The sequence below is a fragment of the Nannospalax galili genome, unplaced genomic scaffold (assembly GCF_000622305.1).
Source record: "Nannospalax galili isolate Female #2095 unplaced genomic scaffold, S.galili_v1.0 scaffold1600, whole genome shotgun sequence".
Taxonomy (NCBI): Eukaryota; Metazoa; Chordata; class Mammalia; order Rodentia; family Spalacidae; genus Nannospalax; species Nannospalax galili.
In genome coordinates, this window is record NW_008346116.1 from 135316 (window position 1) to 155632 (window position 20317).

The window sequence follows — 20317 nt, forward strand, 5'->3', positions numbered from 1 at the left end:
TGCTGGCTTCATAGGAGGAATTTGGATGTTCTTCCTCCATTTCTATCTTTTTTAAATAAATTAAGTAGTATTGGATGTAGATCTTCTTTAAATGTCTGATAGAATCCTTCCGTAAATCCATCAGGTCCTGGTCATTTTTTAGTTGGGAGATTTGGTATTAATTTCAATTTCCTTATGTGCTATGGGTCTGTTTAAGCTGTTGATCTCTTCTTGGTTTAGTTTTTGATGTTCTTCCTCCATTTCTATCTTTTTTAAATAAATTAAGTAGTATTGGATGTAGATCTTCTTTAAATGTCTGATAGAATCCTTCCGTAAATCCATCAGGTCCTGGTCATTTTTTAGTTGGGAGATTTGGTATTAATTTCAATTTCCTTATGTGCTATGGGTCTGTTTAAGCTGTTGATCTCTTCTTGGTTTAGTTTTTGATGGTGCCCATGCTTTTAGATACCTGTCCATTTCTTTTAGGTTTTTAAATTTATTAGTGTATAGGTTTTTAAAGTATTCCCTTATAATGTTCTGGATCTTTTTGGTGCCTATAAGATGTTTCCCCTTTCATCTCTGATTTGGTTGATTTGGAGGTGTTCTTTCTTTCTTCTGGGCAACTGGGCTAGTAGTCTGTAAATGTTGTCTATTTTGTCAGATATTAGACTTGCAACACCTGCTTTTTTCTTAGTACCATTTGCTTGATATATTTTTTTCCATCCTTTCACCTTAAGGTAGTGCCTGTCCTTGAAGGTTAGATGAGTTTCTTGCAGACAATGGAAAGATGAGTTTTGTTTCTTAATCCATTCACCTAGTCTGTGTCTTTTGACTGGGGAGTTCAGTCCATTCATATTTAAGGCTATTAATGAAAGATGTGTATTGAATCCTGTCATTTTTATTTCTGTTCACATTCTTGGTGTAGCTGTGCATTTGCACAGTTATACCTTCATGAAGTTTCTTTCTGTCACCCCTTGTGTACAGTCGTTCCTTTCTTCAGCTCTTTGTATCACTTCAAGGACTCTCTGAAGGGCTTACTTATGGACATGAATTCTTTCAGCCTATTTTTGTCATGAAATATTTTTCTTTCTCCTTCATCTATAATAGCCATTTTGGCTGGGTAAAGTAATCTGGTTTGGCATCTGTGGTCATTTAGAGCTGGGAATACTTGGGTCCAGGCTCTTCTGACTTTCATAGTTTGCACTGAAAAGTCAGCTGTAATTCTGAAGGGTTTTCCTTTATCTGTGACTTGTTTTTTTTCTTTTGCAGCTCTCAGTATTCTCTCTTTGTTCTGTACATTTGGTGTTTTTACTATGATGTTCCATGGAGAGTTTCTTTTCTGATCCTGTCTATTTGGTGTTCTGTATGCTTCTTGTATTTGTATGGGCATGTCTTTCTTTAATTTGGGGAAATTTTCTTCTACAATCCAGTTGAAGATCTAGTCCAGACCATTATCCTGAGATTCTTCTCCTGCTTGTATGTCTGTGATTCGTAAGTTTGTTTTTTTTTCTATGATGTCACACAATTCCTGCATATTCCATTCTTGTGTTTTCTTAAATTTTTCATAATCATTACTTGAGTGATCTAATGCATCCACTTTACCTTCCAGTCTTGATATTGTTTTCCATTTCATTCATTCTGTTGGTGAGGCTTTCTCCTGTCACCTCTAATTGGCTGAGTGTTTCACTTCCTTCTTCCTTTCAGCCTGAGTATTCTTCAATATTTCTAACTCTTTCATGAATTCATTCAGAAGTTTATCCCTATCTTCTTTCAGTTCTTTGTTTTCTTTGTGTATTATTTAAATTCACTGAATTATTTTATCATGTTTGTAATTGTTCTTTTGAGTTCCATGTCCTGTGTTCTCTCTTGGTGGTTCTCATTGTTCTCCTCTACAGGACTGTTGGTACTTGGTGGGGATATATTATTTGGGTGTTTCATGTTATTTTTTTTTTACTGTGACTTTAACATGTGGATTTCTTTTGTAGTTTCTGATTCTTGTGTGAGACTCAAGACTTCCTTTGTTGAAGTTTAGGTCTGCTTCTTTTTGTGAATTTTATGTGCCTTTGTGGTTTACTTCTTGTTGAGCATGAAAAGCTGGTTGGTCTAGGCTTCAGGTTCTCTCCTTTGATTTTATATTGGAGGGGCCAAATTGCTTTCCTCTTCCTGCTCAGGAGTTCCCACACTCCTTACCTGAGTTCCCACAAGTCAGATGAGGATCAGATGCTCTTGGGCATTTATCTAAGGTCTGGATCCCTCCATGAAAGATGCTGGCCACAGGAATTTGGGAGCTGGGCTGGCCTGGGACCAGGGTTCAGGAAAGAAGCTGGCCCCAGGAAGCTGGGGGCTGAGCCACCCAGGAATATAAAAGGAGGTGGGGGTCAGAAGAGGCCCCAAGGGCTCCCAGGGACCAGAGGGAAGAATTGTGTTGGATGCCAAGACTAGAAATGGGCCAGTTCCCAGCAAGGAGGAGTGTTGGGGCTGGGGAGCTGGGAGGGTAAATGAATCTGGGGGAGTCAAGGCACAATGGAAACTGATGAACTTTAGCAGAAAAGATGCTGGCCCCAGGAAGCTGGTGGCTGGGCCACTCAGGGATGAGAAGGGAGGTGGGGGATGGAGGAGGCCCTGAGCAGGGGGGGATTTTTTCAACTGAGTTGGCATAAGGGCATGAATATTATGTAAATACATTTAGTTAATTATCAAAGAATTAATAATTATTTGGAGTGAAGGGTGTGACAGACATCACTTTATCCAGTCTCTAATGTTTCTAGTTCAGGTGTGCCTTAAAATTCAGGATGTCAGAGTACAGGGAAGTCATGAATCTCCTGCATAGCAACACAGTGACAAAATGACAAATTCCTATAGGTTAGGAATCATATAAAAGGGGGTACAGGCAAGGAAAACAACTTCAGTGATGAGATCAGCCCTGAGGAGGCCAGACACAGAGCCTGAGCACATGGGAAGGATTGGGCTGTGGCCAGTGAAGGGATTTGAGGAAGGTAGAGCTGGGCTCAGGAATGTGGCATCAGCTCTTGATCAGCTTGCAGCATCTCTCTGAAACCAGCTTCTCTCTAATCAATAATGAAAATCACCATAGCTCAAGAGAAGACATTCCTCACAGATAACAGAAGGACCAGGGACATTCTGACATCAGTTGCTCCCCAGGTGTATGAAAAGGATACCCCACATGCAAATTAATATTCAGGCTCTAGATTCAAATTCTGGTCTTTCCTGTGGAAGATCATAGCTCTCTGCTCAGAAGAAGCTGAGGTCTCTGGAGAAGGCAGGGGTATGACACTACAAGATGTGACAGTTGGTATTTCTTCTGTGCCTGGCAATATCTGCACAAGGTGAGTATCCTTCATGTCATATCTGCCAGCAGAGTCAGGACCTGCCCCTGTGAAACCCTCACAGACTCTCCTACACCTGCACTCTCTCAAAATTCTCCATCACATCCAGTAGTAGCTGCTGGGACTGGATTCTTCATCCTCAGGAATGGAGCTGAAGTGGATGAGGCACGCATGTTAGGAATGTACTATTATCAACAAACTCCCTGAAACCCAAGCCACCATTTCCACAGTTTCATCCAAGAACAGAGTTCTCTGCAGCCAAGCTCTGTGAACAATGAGGACAGAGCTGTGTACTACTGTGCCAAATAGTGAGGAGACTTCATGGTTAGCCCAGATATAAACCTCCCTGTGGCGACACACAGTAGCTGATGGCAGTGCTCAGGATGCTCTAGCACAGATTCAGCTGCACCAAACATGTAGAAACAGGGTAGAATGCTGTTTAGAGCTCATACCATGTCCAGCCAGCACCACCTGGCCACAAGTAGTAATTCTACAGATATATTATGTTTCATAACTTCTCAATCTTTTATGTTTCTTAAGATCAAGCTTTGTTGACATTTTCTATCCCATGGCAAGCTCTACAATCTTCTGTCTTTACGGAGCCTTTGTTTATATTGTAATTTACTGCATGGTGGCATTACTTGCCTGTGACACATGGCTCTTGGTAACATGCAATTGAATGGCACTCTGGGTTTTTGGCTATTTTCCACAGTATTCCCAAGGATGAGAATTATGTAGACACTGGTTTCCTCTGTTTTTACTCTTGTTCAGAACAAATTGTATCGTTAATGTTGAAACTGCAATCTGGTCGGTTATGGGAACTAGCTATTTTTCCTTATTTCCAACAGGCTTCAGCGAGTTCTGATCCTTTACATAGTAAAACAACGAAAGCTGTCTCCCACTGCAGCCTATCATCTCACTAGCCATGAGGTACAGTGTTTGACTTATAGTAACAGACATGAAATATCTCCAGAGAGAAGATCTAAATCTTATATGAAAGTGGACTGACTGCACTATGTCCAAGTTAGCTTAGAGACAACTTGAGACAGCCTAGATTTACTCATCTGAAAAGAGCCTAACCAAGGAATGGCCCAGATCAGATTTTCCCCTAGATACGTCTGGTGGGCATTGTGTTGATTGTTGTAAGAAAGAAAAAAAAATAGCAATGGTATTTTTTCCAAACAAAAGTGCCTTGAGCCAACGTAGGTCCAGTTATTGAAAACAAAATTGATGCTTGGTAGTGACTTCTAGGCTAGCTATGCCCCCTAAATTCTGAGTCTAGACACCCCAACCTGGAGCTCAAATTTTAGAGTAGAAAATCATTAACAACAAAGTTTGTCTGATGTTCTGCTAATGTGACATGGTCTTGTCCAGACAAGTATAAAATAAAGAAAAGTGAGACTTCACCTCACACCTGGTGGAATGTCATTCCTTTGCCTGAATCTGTCAGGATGTAGAGAAAGGGAGCCCTTTCCCCTCGTTGGTGGGAATACAAGTTAGTACTACTACATGGAAACTAGACTGCAGGATCCTCAAGGTTTCGGAATACAAGACCCCTGGGATCCAGCAAGCCCACTTCTTGGTTCCTATCCAAGTGAAGGGAGATTCATCCTAAATAAGCAATGGAAAATAGACAACCTTTAAAAACAAGTAAATGGGGCTGGAGAGATGTCTCATTGGTTAAGACCACTAGTTGCTCCTGCAGAGGACCAGGATTTGGTTCCCAGCACCCACATGGTGGTGAACAAGGTCTATAACTCAAGTTCCAGGGGAATCTGAGCCTCTCTTCTGACCTAGTCAGGCATCGTTTTCTGAAGTGGTGGATTTATTCGCATTCCAACCAGCACTGTGCACGGTTTCCTTTTTCCCTGCATCTTAACTGCTTTTTGTTGCTTTCTTAAAATTAATGTTAGGATTTCTACCTGGGATGAATGGAACGTTAAAAATATTTGTGAATTACATTTCCCTGATGGTTAAGGAGGTATTTCCTATCTTTTCACAGGAGTCCGATCCTTTCATTAGCCCATCTATACTTACTGGAATGTCCAGTTTTTGGTATTCAGTCCTTTATGTTCTTTGTGTATTCTAGATATTAATCTGTTGTCAGATGTGTAACAGCACAACGTGTCTCCCACTCTGCAGGTTGCCTTTCTGTTCAGTTAATTGGCTCCTTTGCTGGACAGAAGCTTTTTAAAATTTCATGCAATCACCATTTAAATTCCTAGTATTATGTCTTCAGTTACTGGAAATTGTTCAGCGGAGGCCTCCCTGTGTGTATATCTTGAAATGTTTTTGTTAAGTTTTCCTCTGGCTGTTGCAGATTTTCAGGTCTTACATTAAGGTAACGCAGATCTCTTTGACATCTATTTTCTACAGGCTGAGAGATGAGATTGAAGTCAAACTCTCCATGTGACGATCCACCTTCCCTACGCTGTCTCTTCTACAGAGTAAGTTGTCATCTTTGTCAAAAGTAGGTTCCGTAGTTGAATGTATTTCTGTGTCTTTTCTATTAGTCTACATGTCTGTATGTGTCCCGGCACCAAGCTGCTGTTCCCGTGGCTCTGTAGTTTATTTGAAAAGAGGGTTGTGCTACACCCTACATTGTTCTGTTGTCGCGGGATTTCTTTGACTATCTTGAAACCTTTGCTCTTAGGAATTTTTGGATTAATTTTTCCTTTTTCTGTGAAGGCTGTTCTTGGAATTTCAGTGGATGGTGTGTTGAAGGTGTAGTTCATTTTCAAATTACAGATGTGCCAATGATAATAATTGTATTGAATTAAGAGCATGGAAAAACTTCCCATCTTTCATGGTTTTCTGTAATTAACTTCATCCATTCTACACATTTACATTGCAGAGGCTTTTTCCAACCTTGGTTAGGATATTTATGGGAACATTGTGTAGCTTTTGTGAATGGGGTGTTTTCCAGATTTGACTGCCCCCATATGCGTCAATGGTATCTAGGATGGATGCTGATAGTTGTATGCTGTTTTACATCCTGCTATTTGCTGAAAATATTTGTCAGTGCTAAGCATTTCTGTTAGAGGCTATAGGGTCTGTCAAAGTCCAAGATCGTATTGTCTGGAAATAGGAACATCCGCGCCCTTGTCTTACTCCTGCCCTCCTGTTTCTTTCCGCCTTGCTCTAGCTAAGATGTAAGCACTATATTGAAAAATAATGAACAAATTGGACAAACTTGTCTCATTTCAGGTTTTAGTGGAAATATTTTGATACCACTTTAATACTTGCTTTATAAAAGAGTTTGGTAGTGTTCCTAACATTTAATTTATGGAGAAGTTTGAAGAGCGTTGGTTTTAATTCTTCTTTAAAAGTCTTATAGAAATCAGCATTGAACCTATCTGGATTCTTAACATGTATAATTCCAAAATGGAAAGATGTGACTTTGTTGTCTATAAATAGCATGTCCTTGGGGCTGGAGAGATGGCTCAGCAGTTAAGAGAACTGGCTGCTCTTGCAGAGCACTTGAGTTTGACTCCCAGCACCCGCATAGTGGCTAACAACCATCTGTAACTGCAGTTCCAGCGGATCAGAGGCCTCCTGACCCCCGCGGGCACTACATGACATGGGTGCACTTACATACATGCAGGCAATACTCACACATAAAAAATAAAAATAATTAATAAAATATTTAAAAAATAAAAGTAACATCTCCTTGTCTGAAAATAACATCTCTTCACTGAGGGACACATTCAAACAACAGTGTTAATCCACCTTCTTGGCCGTGTGTATGAGGCACTCATTCTCCAGATCCTTCCAGCACATGTTTCTGTCCACGTACACAGAGGCCACTGTTACTGCAGGGAGATGAAAGCTGAGCTGCTTTAGCTCCATTTTTCTGATAATGATGGTGAAGGCTTCCGTATTCTTGTTGGTCATTGGAAAAGCACTTCTTCAAATAATTTAGCTGGTTCGATAGTATGAGGTATTTTTCTGACTGGAGTTCTTCAAGGTCCCTGTATATTCTTTGTCTTGATCTGCTTTCATAGGGCGAGTCTGGAAATGTGTCCTCTCCTGTCTGTCGTCTCTTCTCTTCACCGTTACCTAGGCAGTGTGAAAGTCTTCTGGTTTGTGGTGACCACATCTGTTCCTTCATTTTTCTGCCTCTACTCCTGTGCTCCTATGAAATGGTCTTTGTGTATGCTGTGCCTTGAGATCTCTCCCTGTGTGGTTTCTAGTATTTTCCACTTCAACGTCTCACATCTAAGTCTTTGATGAATTTCACTTGGTTGCTACATATGGTGAGTCATATGGTGTAACTGTTATGGGCAGATAGCAGTGTCTCCTGGGCACCTGCTGGGATTTCCAGGTTCTTGTGTCCTGGACCAAGGAATGGGACATGGACACATGGACACAAAGAGAAACAGATAGTTCATTAATGGAGAAAACCTCTTAAGAGTGGAAAAGAGACAGAGCTGGAGGAAAGTATGTATCCCAATGTCCTCTAAGCACAGTGGATTGGACGGTCATTTATAGATTACATGGGCAGCAGACACTGTTCCTGTGTACACTGTCAGTCACCTGGCATCCATGGTGGGCAGAGTTTGCCGTCTCTCTCCATCGGCCTCTGTCACTTGCTCACTCCCTGACTCACTCCCTGAACACCACACTCTCCTCGTGAGATCTGTGGTCCAGGAAGTTTTCAGGGAACAGAAAGGTGATGGTCTGTCTTCTATAACTTCTTTCATTCTAATGAGGAGCACTGGACTTGCCAGGAGGGAACACGAAAGTCCCTCCCTATTCTATGCACTGCTTTATATCCACCTCAGGAAGAATTAACTGGAATCCCTGCATCATCAGAAGTTTTGTTTGAAACTGTGATATCCAGGAAGACCTAAATTTTTATAATATGATCAAATTGTATATGTTAAGTCTATGTCCATCACACATAAAAGTATCATGTTCTAATATCCCAGTATTCTCTCACAGCCTCTGCTCATAGGCAAGCTCCATGTGTGTGGACACAGGTGAAGGTGCCCACAGGGGTGCGATATGGAAGCACAGTAATGTGGGCATCTGTGTGAGATTTCTCACCTGGGACGTTCACATGTACAGAGGGGCTGGTAGTGGAGAAGGTGCAGAGTTGGGGCAAGGATGTGGGGGACACACGTTATTTCTTCTGCATAATCACTGCAAGACCAGGCTCTGACTAACTTTTGAGGTAAAGGAACGGGGAGGAATCACTTAGAGCTGTGTGGTCACGGTGCTTAGTCACATTTTAAAACTCAATAGTTTAGCATCATAGCAGGGAGATCATTATAAACAATTCATATGTATTTATACATTCATGAGCATGTCAAGTACATGTGTTGCTGATACCAAGGTTTAAAGTGAAGTACACTAGTTGTGAAAATGTGTCGAATATGATAGAATGATTGTATGATTTATGTAAAAATGGAAACATGAAATCAAGCTAACAAACATTGCAGCCATGCCAGTCAGTAGTCTCTTTGTGCTGAGAATTTGAAAATCTGCTCTTGCACAGTTTGCTCTGTGAGCACCTTCCTGTGAACTGTGTTCTCTGTGCAGTGCCCCTCCAGAGCAAACAAACTTCATACTCTGGCATCAGCATCATCCTTGCCACCACTGTGGTGGTCACATGTGTTCTTGGTGTCTAAACAGTCAAATTTCTGAGATTCTGAATATAAGTGATCACACAGCACCTGTGTTCTGGTTTCTGGGTTATTTCACAGCATACTGCCTTCTAAAGCTCTTTGTGGATTAGGAATGAAAGACTTCTTTTGAAAGTATATATTTGCACTGCTTATGCACACTTACTTTAATCCGTTTATTCATTGATGGACATTAATGGTGAATCGTGCTGAAATTATCACGCTGGTGAAAACTCTCCCTTAAATAAAAATTTCATTCCACATGACTGTATACCAAGAAGACAGATTGCCCAAGTGTATGGTATTGCTATTCTGAAACTTTGAGGAATCTTCAATCTATTTTCCACATTACTGAATTAACCTATGTTCCCATCAACATGGTGCAGGGCGCCCTTTTCTCCATATCCTGACAGAGTCTGGTTTCTGTCCCTCTTTTTGGTAAAAGAGTGACTTTCTTCCACGTGTGAGGTGATACCTCATTTCCCTTTCATTTCCAGTTCTCTTATGATGGGAGATAATGACATTTATGCTGTGGTTCTGCTGATTCACATCTTTTTCCTAATAAATATGCAATGCTCTTTCACCTGCTCAAAACTGGGTTACTAGCATTCTTATTACTCAGTGGTTTGAATGCTTTACATGCTTTAGGAATTAGTTCATTGTCATAAAAAATAGGAATTTTGAAGCCTGGATATTATTATAAATTATAACAACCCCCCAAAATTTAGTAAACAATACCGTCACATAAAAAATTGTAATTGTAACATTAATAAGCTGGTGAGATGAATCAGCTGGTAAAGATGTTTGACACCAGGCATCTTTTAAGGACCTGAGTTTGATCCCCAGCATATAAGTGTCAAGTATTGACTATCCTCTTACCCAGCATGGGATCAGCCTGTATGGCTGCAGATAACACAGGATGAGCTCAGAAACCTGCAGGTTACACATATTGTCTCACATTCTATGACTGCCATCAGTACCCTCAGATCTACTCTGAGAACTGTCTTCTTTAAGGAGTCCAGCCCCATCCTGTTATGCAGCAAGGGGACATGCAAATAGGGCTCCCTCTGCTCATGAAAACCAGCCCAGCCCTGACCCTGCAACTCAGCAGAGGAGCCCAGCCCTGCATTCCCTGTGTTCCCATTCAGTGACCAGCACTGAGCAGACTCACCATGGAGCTGGGGCTGAGCTGGCTTTTCCTTGTTGTGCTTTTACAAGGTAATGTATGAAGAAGATGATACTGGTTGTGTGAGTGAACATGCGTGAAAGGGACAGTGTGTGTCTGACAGTTTCCAGACCCAAATTCTCTGTGTTTGCAGGTGTCCAGTGTGAGGAGAAGCTGGTGGAGTCTGGAGGTGGCTTGGTGCTGCCTGGAGGGTCCCTAAAACTCTCGTGTGTGGCATCTGGATTCACCTTCAGTGGTCACGACATGAACTGGGTCCGCCAGACTCCCGGAAAGGGGCTGGAGTGGATCGGAAGCATTACCAATGCTAACAGCCAACACCACGCAGACTCTGTGACGGGCCGATTCACCATCTCCAGAGACAACGCCAAGAACACCCTGTACCTGCAAATGAGCATTCTGAAAATTGAGGACACGGCCACCTATTTCTGTACAAGAGACACAGTGAGTAAATGTTGCTGTGAGTCAGACACAAACCTTCCTGAATGGGGCTCGGAGCCAGCAGGGGGCGCGGAGTGCACGCTGAGCTCCACTTCCCAGAGCAAGCACTCAAAGGCTTCAAAGGCTGCACTGCTCTGGGTCTCTGCTGCCTGACCATATCACAGAACAGTTTTCCCAGGAATCGTGCTTATAGTTAGGATATGTAGCAATCTTTGAAGTTTTTAAATAACAAAAACTTTTGGCTTCTGTTGTGATACATTTAAATACAGGACGCTCTCTCACTGGAACAAACTGTGGAGCCTCACAGAGGGCAGAAGCTACTCTGCTGTGCGCACCAGGATCAGATCTGGGGACGCTCAGAGAACCTGCATTGTGCTTTCCCCGAGACTCAGGAAACCCTCACTGGGGTCCCAGGTTAGCAGAGTGCTTGGGGTTCAGGCTCCAACATTCAGCAGGTCAGGCATGGTCAGCTAGGCGTGAATCTGAAGATGTTCAGTGTCCCTATGGTCATCACACAAGGCTCAGGGAACACAGGGATGAAGGAGTGGAGGAGCGGGAGGATGCGGAGGTCGCACCATTTCATCACCACAGCGGGTGGGGCTCACGGGTCTCCACCCTCCCTGGCAGATTACTGAGGGAACACATGGTGGGGGAGGGGCATCATGTTCTTCAGTAGAGGGAGGGAGATGAGGGAGGGTGGTGGGGTGGGAATCACTAGAAGTTAATACATATATGTATGAAACAGTCAAATAATACATAAATATTTTAATAAAATTATTCTACAATAAGAGGTGCGTGGTCATCCATTCTTAGTGCTGCTCTAGCACAACAGCTAGGAAAGGGAATCAGCCCAGATGTCCATCGACAGGCGACAGGGTTAATGCGTCTCTCAGACCTCACCAGAGAAGCGTTTTTCTGTAGTTGGTGGAGATTAGCACAGAGACCCACAACGGGTCAAGGTGCAAAGAATAAGAGCCTGTAGACTGCCCCTCCATAAATGGGACATCTGAGTTATACCCCCTCCTCCTTGGGGTTGGGGATGATCATGAAGGAGAAGGCACAAAGACTGTGAGATGGACATGCTGTGGGTAACGAGAGGGAAAGCGAGGTCTGGACACAACGAGGCAGTTGCACATGTGAACTCACAGCAGTTCTGACAAATGCACAGGACCTGCTCAAGTTCACCCAGACAAAAGCCAAGGGCAGAGGGCAGAGTTGGGCATCTCACCCCTGGCTGAGGAGCTGCTGGTGTTCATAGCTGCTGAATGAGGGAGAGTTAAGTCTTCTGTAAGCTTGTGTCCTCTGGTAGGTGGACAGTGTTCCAGTGGATGGCAGCAACGCAGGAGTAAATGGGCAGCATAAATTGAACTCCATAAGGTATTTTATAATAGCATCTTTGTCAAAAAGCAGGAGGCTGTAGGTGCATGGACGCATAGCCCAGTCCTCAGTTGTACTCCATTGATCAGTGTGTCTGTTTTTATACCACTACTATGTTGATTTTTTGAGTAGAGTTCTGCAGTTTAACTTAAAATTCAGGATGGTGATGACCCCGGCTGTTCTTGTATTATTCAAGATTGTTTTAGCTAAAATATTCATGGGGTGTTTCCATATGAATTTGTAGATTTTTCAATTTCTGTAAATAATTGCATTGGAATTTTAATGATGAGTGAACTGAATCTTTACATTGCTTTGGGAGGATGCCCATTTTCACAGTATCCCTCCTACCGACCCGTGAACATGAGAGTCTTTCCAGATTCTTCTTCAATTTCCTTCTTCAGTGTCTTAAGTTTTGTTATACAGGTCTTTCACTTCCTGGGTCGGATTCATTTGAAGATACTTTAATTTTTACACTACTGTGGGTGGGGCTGTTTCCATCAGTCCTTCTTCTGTGCTGTCCATCCGTTGTGTTCTCATCTTTTCATTTCCTACTGGGGACGTTTGTCCTTGGTTTACAGGAAAGCTATTGATGCTTTGTGTTTTCATTTTTCATCCTGACACTTTGCTGAATGTGTTTATCAATTTTAGATTTCTGATGGAGTCTTTAGGGTGTTCTATTCATAGATTAATACGATCTTCAAGTAAGGACAATTTGGCGTTTTCCTTTCCTATTCGTAGTCCCTTATCACCTTCACTTGACTTATAGATCCAGCACTTCAAACACTATAGCCAGCATCACCAAAGGGAGTCTCAATCTTTGTCTTGTTCCTGGTTTTAGTGTAAATTCCTTTGGTTTTTCTTGAATTAGCATGATATTGACTGTGGGCTTTTTGTATATTGCATTTATTAGGTTGAAATTTGTCCACTAGATTCTTACATTCTCCATGATCTCACCATGAAGTGTGTGGTGGTTTGAATGATAATGTCCCCAAAGGCTCCAAGTATTTGGGCATTTTTGTCCCCAGTTGATGGTGCTGTTTTGGGGTCTTAGAAGGTGTGCCCATGCTGGAGGAAGCACTTCACCAGGGGCGGGCTTTGAGAGTTGTGAAGCCTTGCTGGACTTGTAGTCTCTCTCCTTCCTATGTCTCCTTGAAGAAGTGATTGCCTGGCTTTCTGCTCCAGCCAACTCAGCCACCATGCTGCCTCCTACATCAGGGATTATAATCCCTCTCTAATTGTAAATCGAATGAACGTCCTTCTATAAGTTTCCTTGGTCATGGAGTTTCCTTCACAGCAACAGAGAAGTAACTAATACAAGGGACATTGAATTTTTTTTGTCAAAAGCATTAGCTGCATCTAATGCGATGACATTTGTTTTCTGTCCTTGAGTCTATTTATGTGGAAGGCAACATTTATTGGTTCACAAATGTTGAACTAACCTGCATCACTGGGAAGAAGCCAACTTCATGGTAGATAATCTTTTCGATGCATTCTTGAATTCAAAAGAAAACACACACACACACATATACACACACCCCAGGTCCCCCAGAATAGAGGTACCCACATTTCATACTGGTGTTTGTTGCCTTATGGACTAGGAGGGACATGGCCATGTCCATATGGATAGAGGAGAGACATGTTCATGGTCCTGAGAATGTGTGCTCTTGACAATATCAAGGATGGAGAGGGCAGCCAGAGTCCTCATGAACTATGCAATCTGGACTGGAGCTCATCAATTTCTGGCATCAAGACCCTGAGAACAAGCTGTGTCAAGAACAATCCTGAGTCCCATTGTGCTGTTAGGTGATTCAGAGCCGTAGAAGTCCTGGAAGATGTGGCTCTTGGGAATATGCAAACCTGATGGCTCGCTGGGATTTGGGATGTTTGTGGCAGGATTCCTAAGGAATATTTAGATACCACATTCTTCTTTTTTTACTCTTGATCAGAACCAACAGAGTCACTAATGTTGGAAGCTGCAACTGGCAAAGTAGGTGAATCAGTTTGTTTGTTTGTTTTTTCTTGATTCTCCCACAATCCTCAGCTAGTCCTGTTTCTCTATGCAGTAAAATGATGGCAGCTGCAGCTCCAATGGGTCCTATGAGCTTGGTAGCCATGGGTTCTGTCTTTATTTATAGTAACAGATGTGAATTCTCCCAAGGAGGAGACCTTAAATCCAGGTAAAGTCGTGGGCTGCACACACAGCCTATAGAGTCTTCCTAAGAAGAGTCTCGATTGGGGGATGGCTCATGTTAGTTTTGTCTCTGGACATGTCTATGGCACATCATCTTGATAGTTGTAAGAAACAAAATAATGTTACTGAATTGATCACCCCCCATGAAGCCTCACACATTATAGTTTGCTACTTTCCTGACCCCTATTGGATTTACAGTTGAAACATGCACATCTAAGGACTCAAAGCTAGCATCCACTTAAGGGTGAGAACTTCTTGAAGTTTGACTTTGTGGGTCTGGGTTACTTCACTCAAGATGATTGTTTCCAGTCCCTTCCATTTACACAAGAATTTACTAATTTTATTTTTCTTGATAGCATAAAATATGCCATTGTGGAAACATATCATATGGTCATTATCCATTCATCAGCTGACAGGTGTCTAGACTGATTCCATTTCATGGTTGTTGGGAGTACAGTAGCAATGTACGTGGATGAGTAGTTTTCTCTAGAAGGATAGCGAGTCCTTTCAGTGTGTGCCCAAGAGTAGTGTGGCTGGATCATGTGCACTCTGAGGACTCTGCACAGAGATTCCCATAGTGGCTGCAGAGTTTCCACTCCAAGTGGCAGTGATTAAGTTTTCCCCTTTCCTTACATCCTCACGGGCAATGGTCGTTGTTTGTTTTTGGATCTTTGCCATTCTGAGCGGGGCGAGATGAAACCAGCGTGGGTTTAGTTTGTGTTTCCCTGATGCCTAAACATGATGAGCACTTTTAAGCATTTCTCAGTCATTGGTGTTTCATCTTTGAGAATTCCTGTTCAGTTCCTTGACCCAATTTTTATTGGGTTAATGTTTTTTACTGTTTAATTTTTTAGTTCTTCATATATTCTAGTTATTGATACTTTGGTCAAGGTATAGCTGGTAAAGATTTTTCCCATTCTGTGTGTTGACACTTCACAGAAATGATGGTGTTCTTTGATGTATAGAAGCTTTAAGTTTATGAAATCTCAGTGTCCAATTTTTGGACTTAATGCCTGCATGATAGCAGTTCTGTTCAAAAGACCTCTCCCTTTCATGTTTAAGTTCCAGCGTAGTCCTCACTTTCTCCTCTGTCAGATTTAGGGAACCAAGTCCTATGTTTAGGTCCTTGATCCATTTGGAGTTGAGGTTTGTTTGTGCATTGTGAGAGATTATGGTCATTTTAATTCTTCTACATGTAGCTGTCCAGTTTGACCAACATCAGTTGTTGAACATGCTGCCTTTTCTCCAACATGTATTCTTGGCCCCTTTGGCAAAACTTGGGTGACTGTAAACGTGTGCACTTCAATCTGGGTCCTCAATTCTACTCCATTGATTGTCTGTTTTTAGGGCAGAGCTGTGTGATACAAGTTGGAAAGGGGGCATAATAGAGCAGGAAAGGTAAAGGGGGTGGGGAATGGGAGGGAAGGACAGAGGAGGGAGTGTGGAATGGGGTAACTAACACTGAAGGTCATTAGAAAACTTCCTATGTAAACTTACCATGACTGAAGGTTCTTAAAGTATACACATGTACAAGATAAAAAGAAATTAAAAGAAATCTCCCTATCCAGGGGGACATTGCCCCTTCTAGACACCATAGGCTAGCAAAGTAAATGCCCAATTCCCGGAATGGACTCCTTATTTTGAAACTATTGATCAGGGGTGCCAGACCCTCAAAGAGTACTGGTCATAGCCCCTTCTCTTGGTTCCCCAACAGAAAGTGATGCTAAGACACTGTTTCTGTACACATTAGCTGTAGAACAAACAAGGAGAAGTCAAGCTGGTACTGACTACAAAGCTTCCTCTCTACTGGCAGCTTGCATTGTGGTGCAGGTTTCTACCAATGCTATCTGAAGGGAAGAGTGAAAATTAACGTTACCCAGCTATGAATCCTTCAAGCTACAATTGACCTGGCAAGATTACTCACTGGTACAATAGCTGCATGAATGTTAAGGACATAACTAACCCCTCTATGATTGGATTTGAGGTTCACTTCACAGGATAGAGTCCATACCTGACACTGATAGCAGCATAGAAACTGGTTAGATGGGTCTCAGGCAGTAGGTTGTCCTGTAGCAGTTTCCTCTGAGATAAAACTTTCCACCTTGGCGAGAAATTGAATAAAATATAGAGTATCCGAAGGGAGCTAAACAAGATGTTGAGTCCCCTAAAACTGGATCATACTGTAGATTTATGTTGTATTTTTAAGAGTTCTTCACACTGACTTACACAATAGTTGCACCAGTTTGCAGTCCCATCAGCACTGATGGACTCCCCCTTCCCCACTCCTCCCAGAGTTTGGTGCCATTGGTTCCCTTTTCTTGGGCACTCTGAATGGGGTGAGATGAAATCTTAAAGCAGTTTTGATATGCATTTCCCTAATCACTAAGGATGTTAAACACTTTTTAAGGTATTTCTCTGTCACTTTTACTTCTTCTTATGAGAGTTCTCAGTACAGATAAAAGCCAAATTTTAATTGGGTCATTTTTTTCTTGATTCTTTATTCTTGAGTTCTTTGCATATCCTGGATATGAATCCCCTATCAGATGTGTAATCAGTGAAGGTTTTCTCTCACTCTGTGGGTGTATTAGCCACTTTTCTGTTGCTGTGACAGAAACACTGACCCAAGTAATTTATAGAAGGAAGAGTTTATTTGAGCTTACCGTTCCAGGGGAATTATAGTCCATCATGGCATGGTGGCTGGAGGTGGCTGAAGGTGACTTGAGCAGGAGCAGCAGAAGCTAAGCTCTCACATCATCACACAGGCACAGGAAACAAGAGAGCAACTGGAGATCTGGCAAGGCTTAAGAACTCTCTAAGCCCACCCCCAGTGACATGCTTCTTCCAGGTAGCCACACTTTCTAAAATCCCCCAAAACAGCACCACCAACTGGGGACAAAATGTCCAAATAATTGGAGCCTATGGGGGACGTTTTCATTCAGACCATCACATTTGACGCCTTGGCCCCCATAGGCTCATGACCATATAAAATGAAAAATGCATTTAGTCCAACTTTAAAAGTCCCCATAGTCATTATCAGTCTCAATACAATTCAGAAGCCCACAGTCCAAAGTGGACTCAGGTACATAACTGTAAGTCTCTATAAAATCAAAAGACAAATTACATACTCCCAACATACAGTGGAACCGAATACACATTACCATTCCAAAGGGAGGAATGGAGGCATAGTAAGGAAATACTGGACCAAAACAAGACCTAAAACCAGCAGGGCAAACACCAAATCCAGTAGCTCCACATCCAACTTCTGGGACTTTACTTCCAAAGGGCTTAGATGGCTCAGCATCTCTAGCTTTGCTGAGTGTAACACACAGCTCTCTCTTGTGCTGGTACCACTCCCTGTGTGCAGGTCTTCTTGGCAGATGCCTCACGGCTCTGGCATCATGAACTTCTTGGGGTCTCCATTGCCAACCAGGCTTCACCTTCACAGGTGCAAGCAATGGCCTATCAGGGCATTCTCTAGGCAGGTGAACCCCTGCTGCGTACTGCCTGGCCTCTGAGGCTCTCTGAAACCTTGGAGAAAGAATTGATGACCCCTTCACTCTTCCACCCTTCATGCCTCTAAAGCCAGCACCAGGTGAACAACACTGCCAAGTTTGACTGCAAGTTTGGGATGGACTCCAGCCTGCTTTATCCATTTTAGAAGCTTTTCTCTTCAGTGGTCCCTGCAGCATTTTCCTTTCACAAGTTGGAGGCTTAACTGGGTGTGGTCTTGCCCTGGAGGCACTCTCTCCATTGTTCAAGTTTGACTCTCTAGGCCCCCTCAATCGCTTTAATCTCCTTAATCACTTTAATCTCCCTATCAATGGGATCCTCTCTATCACCTGCCAGGGCTCCAACATTAGTCTTCCTAGTGGTCTTTTTCAATCCATCCTGTACATTCTGTATTTCTTTCTGCCCCATTTGCTCTCCTTCACTGTAGATCTGCATAATATTTACCATTAATAGCCACACCACTGTTTCTATATTAGGCTGTCTTGAAATTTCTTTCTCCAAAGAAATCAGTCCATGGCTTTTCAACTTAGCCTCAGGCAAGCTTTTAGGTCAAGGGCAGACTCCAGCCAGACTCTTTGCCAAAATATCCCAAATGCTGCTCAAGTCCTATTTCCCTCTGGAACTACATTGTTCTCAGCACTGCTTTCTTCCAGGCCCCTACTACAATGGCCTGTTAAGCTCCACTTACAGTAGTCAAATGCTTTTCTAGCCCAACCTTCCAAAGTCTTCCACATCCCACTCTCTGATACCAATTACTGTATTAGTCACTTTTCTGTTGCTGTGATAGAAACACTGACCCAAGCAATTTGTAGAAGGAAGAGTTTATTTGAGCTTATGGTTCCAGGAGAATTACAGTCCGTCATGGCATGGTGGCTGGAGGTGGCTGGAGGTGGCTGGAGCAGGAGCAGCAGAAGCTAAGCTCTCACATCATCACACAGACACAGGAAGCAAGAGCACAACTGGAGATCCTGCAAGGCTTAAGGACTCTCTAAGCCCACCCCCAGTGATGTGCTTCCTCCAGGATAGCCACACCTTCTACAACGTCCCAAAACAGCCACCACCATCTGGGGACAAAATGTGCAAATACTTGGAGCCTATGGGGGACCTTCTCATTCAAACCATCACAGTGGGCCTCCTCCTCACTCAGTTGATTATTTCCTTTCCTGTACAGAAGTTTTTGGTTTAATAAGGTACCATTTGTCAGTTGTTGACCTTAATTCCTAAGCAATTGAAGCACAATTTAGAAATTCCTTTCTGCACCTATATTTTTACTATTTTATTTTTATTATTTTTATTTTATGTGTATGAGTATATTGCTGGCATGTGTGTAAGATGCACCCATGTCATGCAATGCCCACAGAGGTTAGAAGAGGGAGTTGAACTCCCCTGGAAATGAAGTTACACACAGTTGTTAGCCACCATGTGGGTGCCGGGAACCAAACCCAGATCCTCTGGAGGAGCAGTCAGTGCTCTTAACTGCTGAGTCATCTCTCAAACCCCTTCTTTATAGTGTCTGGCTGCTTTTTAGTTTGAAGTCTATTTTGTCAGACATTAGCATTGCGTCACCTGCATGTTTCATATGATTTCACTGGAATATTTTTCCATCCTTTCATCCTGTTAGTATCTATCCTTGAAGGTAAGATGAGTTTCTCTGTGTGTGTGTGTGTGTGTGTGTGTGTGTGTGTGTGTGTGTGTATTGCCTGCATGTATGTGAGTGCACCCATGTTGTACAATGCCCAAGGAGGTCAGAGAGGGCATTGGATCCCCTGAAACTGGAGTTGTGGATGATTGTTAGATGCCATGTGGTGCTGAGATATGAACCTGTGTCCTCTGCAAGAGCATCCAGTGGTCTTACCTGCTGAGCCATCTCTCCAGCCCCAAGATGAGTTTGTTGTATACCACAAAAAGAAGGATTTTGTTTCTTGGAGTTTTGTTGGTCCTGAAGGTTGTGGTGGTCTTTTTGAGACAGTGACTCTCTGTAGCCATGGCTGGGAGTTTGTGTCTTAATCCATTCAACTGGCTTGAGTCTTCTAAGTGGAGAGCTGAGGTCACTGTACAGTTATTATTGAAAGGTGTCTTGCTTCCTGTCACTTTATTTTCTGTTTGTTTTCTTGGTCCTATTATGTGTCTGGATGTGATTATACTTTCGTTTGTTTGCGTGCTGTACCTTTAGCATATTGCCATTCTTTTCTTCGGTCCTTTGTACTGTGCTGAGTATTTTCTGTGCGGCTTGTCTGGTGAACATAAAGTCTTCAGTTTTATTGTATCATAGAAGATTTTTCTTTCTCCATCAACTATAACAGACCTTGCAATGTAAAGTATTCTGGATTGATACCTATGGTCATTTAGAACTTGGAATACTTTGATCCAGCCTCTTCTGGCCTTTATAGTTTGTAGTGAAAAGTCAACTGCAATTCTGATGGGTTTACATTTATACGTAACTTGCTGTTTTTCTCCTGAAGCTTTCAGTATCCTCTCTTTGTTCTGTACACTTAGTGTTTTTGCTGTGATATGCCCTGGGGATCCACATATGAGGGAGAACATACATCTCTTTTTTCTGAGTCTGTGTTACTTCACCTAGTATGACAGTTTCCAGTTCTATCCATTTACCTACAAATTTTATGAATTCATCTTTCTTTACTGCTGAAGCACTCAGGTTGCT

The 20317-nt window shown here is 42.5% G+C and overlaps 2 gene segments (V, D, J or C); both read left to right on the forward strand.

Moving 5' to 3' along the window:
* Positions 1–5739, forward strand: part of LOC103741722 — a 20559-nt gene extending 14820 nt beyond the window's left edge. The window contains 1 exon segment of the V gene segment in view: positions 5647–5739. Within this exon segment, the coding sequence occupies positions 5647–5739 (93 nt within the window).
* Positions 5740–10074: 4335 nt separating this feature from the next.
* LOC103741723 lies at positions 10075–10730 on the forward strand. The segment is given in 2 exon segments: positions 10075–10171; positions 10273–10730. Coding segments are annotated over 2 exon segments (504 nt in total).
* The last annotated feature ends 9587 nt before the right edge of the window (positions 10731–20317 follow it).